Source organism: Anomaloglossus baeobatrachus (assembly GCF_048569485.1).
Source record: "Anomaloglossus baeobatrachus isolate aAnoBae1 chromosome 5 unlocalized genomic scaffold, aAnoBae1.hap1 SUPER_5_unloc_2, whole genome shotgun sequence".
In the NCBI taxonomy this organism is placed as follows: domain Eukaryota; kingdom Metazoa; phylum Chordata; class Amphibia; order Anura; family Aromobatidae; genus Anomaloglossus; species Anomaloglossus baeobatrachus.
In genome coordinates, this window is record NW_027441795.1 from 756,647 (window position 1) to 767,245 (window position 10,599).

At 43.7% G+C, this 10,599-nt stretch overlaps 1 protein-coding gene across 1 annotated transcript; it reads right to left on the reverse strand.

Annotated features, from left to right (window-relative positions):
* Positions 1-924: 924 nt before the first annotated feature.
* On the reverse strand, positions 925-9,191 carry LOC142258968 (uncharacterized). The gene is given in 5 exon segments (XM_075331512.1): positions 925-2,801; positions 2,803-3,883; positions 8,537-8,650; positions 8,734-8,857; positions 8,937-9,191. Coding segments are annotated over 5 exon segments (1,695 nt in total). The 3' UTR covers positions 925-2,680.
* Between the last annotated feature and the right edge of the window lie 1,408 nt (positions 9,192-10,599).

The window sequence follows — 10,599 nt, forward strand, 5'->3', positions numbered from 1 at the left end:
GTTGCGTGTGACACCGATAAGCGATTTTGCATTGCTGCAAAAACATGCAAAATCGCTAATCGGCGACATGGGGGTCCATTCTTAAAAATCGTTACTGCAGCAGTAACGAAGTTGTTCCTCGTTGCTGCCGCAGGAACGAGGAACAACTTTGTTACTGCTGCAGTAACGATTTTTAAGAATGGACCCCCATGTCGCCGATTAGCGATTTTGCATGTTTTTGCAGCGATGCAAAATCGCTGCATGTGACGCCGCAGGAACGAGGAAGCTCCCCTTACCTGCCTCCCGGCTGCTATGCAGAAGGAAGGAGGTGGGCGGGATGTTACGTCCCGCTCATCTCCGCCCCTCCGCTGCTATTGGGCGGCGGTTCAGTGACGCTTCAGTGACGTTGCTGTGACGCCGCACAGACCGCCCCCTTAGAAAGGAGACGGTTCGCTGGTCACAGCGACATCGCCGGACAGGTAAGTATAGGTATAAGGTAGCGACCAAAGACGTTTGTGGTAGAACAAAAGGAAACGACCGCTGCAAACCACAGCCAGGAATAACTATAAACCTCCCCCAAAGCACCCCAGGGTGAGGTTTATAGAGGAAGTCAGAGGCTGGCAACTGAGAGGAAAAACTGAAAGTTTCCCAGGGTCATAGAGTTCGTTGCTGCAGAAACAGAGAACTGTCAGTTAACAACACGTTCTGCAAATCTCTGGGATTTTCCAACACTTCTGCCATTGTATTGGCAGCCGGTCGTGACAACTCCGTGACATCCCCTCACTATTTTTGTGCAAAATGCCTACAGCTCTGCCTTAACTCCAGAGGTTCTGAGGCAAAATCATCACATCTAAACAGAGAAAGACAGGCATGAAAAATATACATTTACAAGCATTTATTAACAAAACAAGTTTTGAAATACAACTATATACAATGTGATATACTTAAGAGTTCCTATCTCCAATCTGGGGCTGCGCTTTTTAGTAAACAAATCACTGGGTAAACTGAGATTAGTGAATTATCTAAATATAATACAGTATCAAAACCTTTCACAAATGTTTATAAAGGCTTTCGAAATACCCAACTTACTAGCAAAGTAGAGCTCGAGTTTCCATTTTGTGGGATCTCAGTGTGCAGAGCAGGATCCCACAAATCTCTGCAGCTGCTCTAAGAACGAGACATTGCTCCCTCAACTAATCCAGCGCGGTCACATACTTTTTTAAGGTTTTAGTGAACTGCTTAAGAAGGATGCCGCAGAGCTGGTGTCGTAGAGCTCACTCTTTGACTGTGAGAGTGATCACTGAGGGTTGTGGGATCTCACAACCTGGAAGTTCCTTTTGGGGACATTAGAGACACTTCAAAAAGTTTTGGTACTGGATTATATTTAGAAAATTCACTAATCTGCAGTTCTCCATTGCTTTAGTAAATAATAAAGGCAGCCACAGATTTGTGATAAGCACTATTTAAAGGGAAAGTCATCAAACACATTGCACTAGAAATTGGGGAATATTACCCCTGTAACAGTGTCAGCAGCAGATCCCCCCAATAATAGTGCATCATGACCACATTTTTGCTTCAATTGTTTTTCCTATTTTCCTCCTTCAAAACCTAGGTGTGTCTTATGGTCCGAAAAATACGATGTTTAAAAAGAGAGGACATTTTCTATCCCTCACCAATTCTTACTTGAGCAACAGGACCTGATTAATGATAAAAAAACACCTAATTGGTGAGACAATTCCAATCTTTTCTATATCAACTGTACTATCAATGCTGTATGTACATTTGAACTGTTGACCGCTGTCAATAATCTATATGATTTATGTATTTTGTGTTTTTCTAATAAATTTGTTATGTATATAGGACCACTGTCCGGATAACACGTGGAAAAACAATGTATATATATTTTTCTTTTTTGTTTGTTTGTTATATTTGTGGCATCCCTGAGGGGCTCTCTCTTGTGTGGCGTGGTCTATGCCTTATATCCTGATAGCAGTCGGGGATGCTTATGGTTACATTGGCCTAAGTATTAGGTCTTTTACATACTTTTATTAAAAGTTATGTTTTAGCCTCTTATTTGCTTTTTAATAAAAAAAAACAATTGGCAAATTCTGAAAGCAAGAATGTCTGCTCCGCTCTGTGGGAGTTCTGATGGTCGGCAAGACGTGATTTACCAGTTAAACATTTCAATTATTCACAATTCACAACATTAAAAAGGTTCCTTCCCTGTGCGGCTTCTTCAAATATTTAACAAAATCCAATTTCTGAGAATGACATTTACTACATTCAGACCATAAAAATGGTTTATTTTGTGTGATTTGTTTGATGGTAAACAAGATATGATTTCCTGTCATTAAACACATTGCACTAAAAACTGTGGGATACCCTCGTAACAGTGTCAGCAGCAGATCCCCCCATAACAGTGCGTCATGACCACATTCTTGTGGTTTGAAAAATACGATAAGTTTAAAAAGAGAGAAAATGGTTCTTTCCCTCACCAATTTTTACTTGAGCAATTGTAGCCGATTTTTGGATAAAACCCTTTGAATTATAGTACATCATAATGGCTTCTCCCGTGTGACTCATGTGACAACAGGACCTGATTAATGATACAAAACATTTGGCAAATTCTGAAAGCAAGAATGGCTGCTCTGCTGGTTTTCTGATGGTTAGCAAGACTTGATTTACCAGTTAAACATTTCAATTATTCACAACATGATAAAATGATAAAGGTTCCTTCCCTGTGTGGCTCCATCATACTTTTAACAAGATCTGATTTCTGAGAATTACATTTTCCACATTCAGAACATAAAAATGGTTTATTTTGTGTGATTTTTTTGATGGTAAAAAAGATGTGATTTCCTAGTAAAACATTTACCACATTCTGGGCATATAAATGGCTTTTCCCCTGTGTGACTAGTCTGATGTCTAAGAAGGTGTGATTTCCGAATAAAACATTTCCCACACTCTGAACAAGAAAATGGCTTCTCCCCTGTGTGATTTTTCTGATGTCTAACAAGGTGTGATTTCCGAATAAAACATTTCCCACACTCTGAACATGAAAATGGCTTCTCCCCTGTGTGAGATCTTTCATGCGAAACAAGATCTGATTTCCGAATAAAACATTTCCCACACTCTGAACATGAAAATGGCATCTCCCCTGTGTGATTTTTCTGATGGCTAACAAGGTATGATTTCCGAATAAAACATTTCCCACACTCTGAACATGAAAATGGCTTCTCCCCTGTGTGAATTTTCTGATGTTTAACAAGGTTTAGTTTCTGAATAAAACATTTCCCACATTCTGAACATGAAAATGCCTTCTCCCCTGTGTGAATTTTCTGATGTCTAACAAGGTCTGATTTCCCAATAAAACATTTCCCACACTCTGAACATGAAAATGGCTTCTCTCCTGTGTGAATTTTCTGATGGCTAACAAGGCCTGATTTCCCAATAAAACATTTCCCACACTCTGAACATGAAAATGGCTTCTCTCCTGTGTGAATTTTCTGATGGCTAACAAGGCCTGATTTCTCAATAAAACATTTCCCACACTCTGAACATGAAAATGGCTTCTCTCCTGTGTGAATTTTCTGATGTCTAACAAGGCCTGATTTCTCAATAAAACATTTCCCACACTCTGAACATGAAAATGGTTTCTCCTTTGTAGGAGCTGTTTCATGTTCCACATCCCTTCTGTAACTTTTATTTTGCTTACAATTCTGTGATAAATGGGAATTTTGGACTTGTTTGAAAAGATCAGATGATAAAGCTTTCCGAGGAAGCACCGGAGGTATATCTGGGATAACAGCATGCTCTTCATATGTATCAAGTGTGATAATCAAAGTATCTGTTTTAAATTCTGAAGATATTAGATGTCCATCTGAACTCCTGATATAGTCATCGGCTAAAAATAAACACAATGTTATTATTTGTTAATGATATAAATTTTGAAAGTAGATTTTTTTTAAACCATAACATCAGAAATTAAATTAGGAAACAAATTATTCTGATCTGTTGTCCAATTTCGAGATCTAAAGCGGGCTTTACACACTACAATATATTTAACGATGTGTCGGCGGGGTCACGTCGTAAGTGACGCACATCCAGCATCGTTAGTGATATTGTAGTGTGTGAAACCTACGTGTGATTGCGATTGAACGAAAAACCATTGATCGCATACACATCGTTCAATTATTAAAAATTGAACGTCCGGTTGTTCAATGTTCCCGAGGCAGCACACATCGCTGTGTATGACACCCCGGGAATGATGAACACAGCTTACCTGCGTCCCGCCTGCAATGCGGAATGAAGTAGGTGGGCGGGATGTTTTCGTCCCGCTCATCTCCGCCCCTCCCCTTCTATTGGCTGGCTGCCATGTGACGTCGCTGTGACGCAGAACGTCCCTCCCACTTCAGGTAGTGGATGTTCGCCGCCCACATCGAGGTCGTATGGAGGGTAAGTACGTGTGACGGGATTTAATCGTTTGTGCAACAAGGGCAACAAATTGAACGTGCCGCACATACGATGGGGGCGTGTCCCAACGCATGCAAGATCGCATGTGTAATTGTAAGGTGTAAAGCAGCCTTAAGAGTTACATCTTCGTTAACTCAGATCTCCCATTCCTAGCACCAGTTCTCTGCAATGTGCTATAATAAATAATCTGATTGATTGTCGCAATGTGACTGTAGGATAATGAGGGAAGGGGGTCTGCTATACTTTCCCTCATGCTAGGAGACCTTAGGCTATCCCTAACCTCTGTATTACCCTTGAACATGGAAGGAAGGGGCAGGAGTATGATGGAAATACAGATTAAGACAGACAGGAAAACCAAAATTCAGACACACTTCAAACTCACAGAAATAAAGAGTGAGAGACTAAGGAGAAAAGCAAGAGCAGGAAGGCAGAAACAAAAAGACAACAAGGGTTAACACCACAACTGCTCACAGCAATAATGTACAACAGCCACTAGTTTGTTATAGATTGCATTAATGGAATAGTCCAGCCAGCATATACAGGAGGGGAGCGAATGATGACATTCTGTAGGGGAGCCAGTATCAAAGACATTAACAAGGAGTCCAGCAGAGAATAACTCTTGCTAGTCTTACTAAGTATGTGGTTTGTCGCCTGCGTCTCCCTGCGCTGCTCACAGACATCAGAGAAGTTAGCAAGCAGAGTGCCAGAATCTGTAATTTCCACAGATCCTGATGCCGCCATGACAGTTGGTGATGCCTGCAAGCATCTCGTTGTGACATTGATCCACAACATAGACAATTTCAAAAAAGGTTTTTTTCGAAGACGAAAATAAAATAGTGACAGATGCCAAATATTTAATGGGCTAGTACGGGACTGTAAGATTGATGGCCTATCCTTAGGGCGGCTTTGCACGTTAAAAGACCATAAATTATGAACAGAGGGGTGATTAACATCAAAACCAAAAAAGAAAAACCCCTAAAAATACAATTTTAATAGTTTCATTTAAAACAGACAATCCCCACAAATATACAAAACACACAAAAGGGACAATAGATCCCCAATAATTGACACTTGGCCACAAAAAGAAGGGTTCTTGTAAGTCCACCAATAAAGTGGCAGCTGAGCAAGAAGAAAATGACCTATGTGGCCTAAGTAAGGCGCCTTACTTAGGCGGCTTTGCACGTTGCAACATCGCACGTGCAATGTCGGTGGGGTCAAATCGAAAGTGATGCACATCCGGCGTCACTTTCGACATCGTTGTGTGTAAACCCTAGATGATACGATTAACGAGCGCAAAAGCGACGTTATCGTATCATCGCTGCAGGCTCCGACTTTTTCATAATTGCGATGCAGTGACAGGTACGATGTTGTTCCTCACTCCTGTGGCAGCACACATCGCTGTGTGAGAAGCCGCAGGAGCGAGGAACATCTCCTTACCTGCCGCCGGCGGCTCTACTGAAGGGAGGAGGTGGGCGGGATGTTTACATTCTGCTCATCTCCGCCCCTCCGCCGCTATTGGTCGCCTGCCATGTGACGTCGCTACGACGCCGCACGACCCGCCCCCTTAGGAAGGAGGCGGGTCGCCGGCCAGAGCGACGGTCGCAGGGCAGGTGAGTGCATGTGAAGCTGGCGTAGCGATAATTTTCGCTACGCCAGCAATACAAGATATTGTCCCTGCGACGGGGGCTATCGCGTGCGACATCGCAGCATCGGCTTGCGATGTCGCAATGTGCAAAGGCCGCCTTAGGCTTTGTAACCAAAGCAGGTAGCAGGGTCTTGCTGTCTGTGCAGATAAACATTAGCGCTCCAATTCATCAAGACCGGCGATGTACAATGAAAATTAATGTCAAGGACTGGCGTGAGATTTCTGGCATAGGGAACATCGCAGTTTGTTATGAATTAGAGAAGCGGTGACATCACACCCTTCTTCTGGCGAAGCTGTGCCCATTTTGGCAAAGCTGGTTAAAATTGGTGTCAAACCTCCAAAAGTTGCACAATTTATTTTTTGTACATTCATTTATTATTGACTGTAGAATGGCTATGACTTATTAATGTTTGGAATCAGCGGTACAATAGGATGTTGATGAAATAGAGAATCATGACTGTAAGGCACTAGAGTGTTAATAAGTGCTCAGAAAACCATGCAATGTAAAAACAACAATGGTCATCGTAATCAAAGAAAACAAGAGACTATAACAATATAGCTCTGCAGTGCAGCCAGGCCAACCATCTGTCTTTATAAAACCATTCTCCGGTCTTCTTTCCAAGCTTATTGAGCAATTCACTGGAGGCAAAAAAGGGGGTTTTCAGGTTCCATCTGGTACCAACCATCAAAGGTGTATTTACTAGTGGCAAGACCAACATAATCCAAAAGCTCAAAAGGACCCATTAGGTAACAGGCTTAAAATTTAATTGCAACATCCATGTCTTCCTTAGATGCATGACCTCTTTCATGAAGATGCACGAATTCCATTAGGTATGGTACCAGAAGACGGTTAACAATGAACCCTGGGGTGTCGTTACATGACACAGGCATCTTTCCTAGTGTTTAACTGAAGTCCATGAGAGAGTCAGAAGTCGTTTGGCTAGTCATTGGTGTCTTATTGACCTCCACCAGCTTCATCATTGGTACTGTATTAAAGAAATGCAGCCCTCCGAACTGATCCTGCCTAGTTGTGGAGTTGGGTATGTCAGTTATTGCCAATAAGAATGTGTTGCTGGCAAATATGGTGTGTTCTGGTGCAAATTTGTCCAGTGTCTTGATTAGTGCGCTTTTCACTTCCAAGTTTTCTATTATGGCTTCCACCACTAGATCATTGCTGTGCACCACGGCCACTGGGTCTGTGCTTGGGCTGAAGTTTGAGAGGGTTTTGCTGATGAACTGTGCAGCAGCCTCAGGCTTGTGCGCAAACATCTTCTTAGTGACCCTTTTCAAGCTGTCTTCAATACTTTTGGCAGACTTTTTCAAGATGTCATCAGTCTGGTCCACTAAAACAACAGTGTGTCTGGTTGCTGCAGCTACCTGCGCTATCCCGACACCCATCAGGCCTTCTCCGATCACAGTCACGTGCTTGATAGTCAGCTTCTTTGCGGTGGTGATGGAGGTCATACATTTCACTATGAGCTATCAAGTAAGAGGAGGCCATGTCTGCTTGTACTGCTGGGAGCTGAAGGACATGCGAGTGATGTCAGCACAGCGCGTCGTGACGATTTAGTCGCACAATCTTTTTTCACAACTCTGTGTTGCACAAAAAATTGATTGAAAAGTGATTTCTGTCAGAATTCTGGCATAATTGCTTTGAAGAATCAAGGTCTAGGTGTCAAATCTCCTTCTGTACATAGGTGTCTCCAATCCTTCCAGGGTAGTTTGCCAGTAGTTCACATTCTCTAAAGCAATAATTTTATTAGATATTTGTAGGTAGTTTAAAAATGTGGTATTTCAGTGTGCAGCTGTAACTCTTTTTTTTCTATTATCTAGCTATCTACACACACATACATACACACACATACACACACCAGCCTGTCTCCTCTTCAGCTTCATACTCCTGCAATTAAGAGACCTTTGGTCAGATAACGTGATGTCAAAAAGGTTCTTAAACAGTCCTATAATCGGCATATAAACACTGGGGCCGCTAGGAAAATGGGGGCCCTGGGAAATTGTCCTGTTTGCTCTCCCTTCCCCCTAATGCCAGTCCACCATGCCAGCCTGTCTTCTGTTCAGTTCTTTTAGACTCCTGCAATTAAGAGACCTTTGGTTACATGTCACATGACTTCATCAAAGGTCCTTAAACAATCAACTTCCGAATGCAACTGATGAGGTCCTTAACAAAGTGGGTTCCTGAGAAATTGCACAGTTTGATTCCTCCTAACACTGGCCCTGACTGTAACTAGGGCTTATTTTAAGGGAAACAGGGTATTTATGAACCCTCTGCAGGTCTTTGAGTTCCCTTCACAACAACATAGAGAAGGGACTAGAAGCAAACAGCAGAAGAAGCAAATAAAGTACAGCTGAAAAAAAAACAGAGCAGAAAGCCTAAAAATGTAAACACAAACTTAGTGCAGAAAGTACATGAGTATCTCTTACTGGATAGAGCTGGAGGAAACACATCCTGAGGAACATCGGGATCTTCTTGTTTACAGTCCTGTGGGAGAAGAGGACGGGGACATCTCTCTGGTGTTGTCCTCTTACTGGATAGAACTGGAGGAGACACATACAGGGACTGAATTCATTCCTTACATACAGATAATTATAGGCCGTGTGTATTTAGTCCTGTCTATTACCTGGTGATGTGAGGGGCTGGGGATCCTCCATCATGACGTCCTTGTACAGATCTTTGTGTCCTTCTAAATACTCCCACTCCTCCATGGAGAAATAGACGGTGACGTCCTGACACCTTATAGGAACCTGACATACAATGATACTGTCACCCCCGATCCCTTCATAGCGTTACTGTATAATGTCCCAGCATTCCCAGCAGTGTCACCTCTCCAGTCAGCAGCTCAATCATCTTGTAGGTGAGTTCTAGGATCTTCTGGCCATTGATGTCCTCATGTATCGGGGGGTGAGGTTGAGGCCCCGTGATTGGGCTCAGGGGTCTTCCCCATCCCTCAGACACAGGGGCCTGACAGCGCTCACTAGAGGTCTTCTTCACTACTGTGTAATCCTGGTTATGGAGAGACACAGTAATAAATCTCACTCCAGACATTTCCAGAGTCCTCACCTCTCCAGTTCTGTCCATCTGTTATTCCCATAGATAAGAATGATGTAATGTGACGTCATCAGAATCTCTCACCTCTTCAGTAAGCCGGAAGAGGATCTCTAGGGTGAGGTGTAATATCCTCTCCGCCATCTTGTCCCTGTCCATATCCATCCTTGATGGGGCAATCAGGAGAATTTTCTTATATAGAAGATCTCCACTGAGAGGATCCGATATTGTGGGGACCTGAATGGGGAGAAGATGACGTTGTAAAATCATAAAGAATCTGGTGTAATAATACAATTACTGGAGATAACCGTTCACTAGATAGGGATGATTGCCGCACTGTCATGAGGAGCCCAGACTAAGGGGCACTTTGCCCACTACGACATCGCAGGTGCGATGTCGGTGGGGTCAAATTGAAAGTGACGCACATCCGGCGTCGCAGGCGATATCGTAGTGTGTAAAGCCTTTTTGATACGATTAACGAGCGCAAAATCGTCGTAATCGTATCATCGGTGTAGCGTCGGTCATTTCCATAATTTGGAAATGACCGATGTTGTTCCTCGTTCCTGCGGCAGCACACATCGCTGTGTGTGAAGCCGCAGGAGCGAAGAACATCTACCTGCGTCCTGCGGCTCACACCAGCTATGCAGAAGGAAGGAGGTGGGCGGGATGTTTACGTCCCGCTCATCTCCGCCCCTCCGCTTCTATTGGCCGCCTGCCGTGTGACGTCGCTATGATGCCGCACGACCCGCCCCCTTAATAAGGAGGCGGGTCGCTGGCCAGAGCGACGTCGGAGGGCAGGTGAGTGCATGTGAAGCTGGCGTAGCGATAATGTTCGCTACACCAGCTATCACCATGATATTGCAGCTGCGACGGGGGCGGGGACTATCGCGCTCGGCATCGCAAGCATCGGCTTGCGATGTCGTAGCGTGCAAAGTGCCCCTTACTCTGCTGCCTCATTACAGTGAATGGATCTTTTGGGGTTTCATCTGAATCATGTCATTTGAAGAATTACAAGTAAACCTGTCATGCTAATAGGTTTAGGAGAAGGGTGTAGCCTCACTGCGCCCTGAACCAGGCTTATCAATAGGGGCATGAGTAAGTGCCTACCCAGTCATCACCAGAGCCTCTGAGGTTGGACTTTTTCTGACAGTAGGCACAAGTTACCAATACAGGGCAGTCCCTGGTTGTTGTGTTTCACCAAGAGGCTGTGTATCATGAGAAAGATGGGGTGGGAACCACTGCCTCTAGGGAAGAACAGGAAGGATAAACCCTGTCACTTACTCTGAGCAACCCTGAGATCCCCGATGTCCCAAGACAGGTTCTTTCCCCTTGTGCAGCAATCACGTGTCTATCCCTGTCTTACCCTAATCACAACCGTGTCTAGTGAGCAGGGCAGGAGGAACACTAGTCCTGCTTTATGATAATGACACAAAAGGAAAAC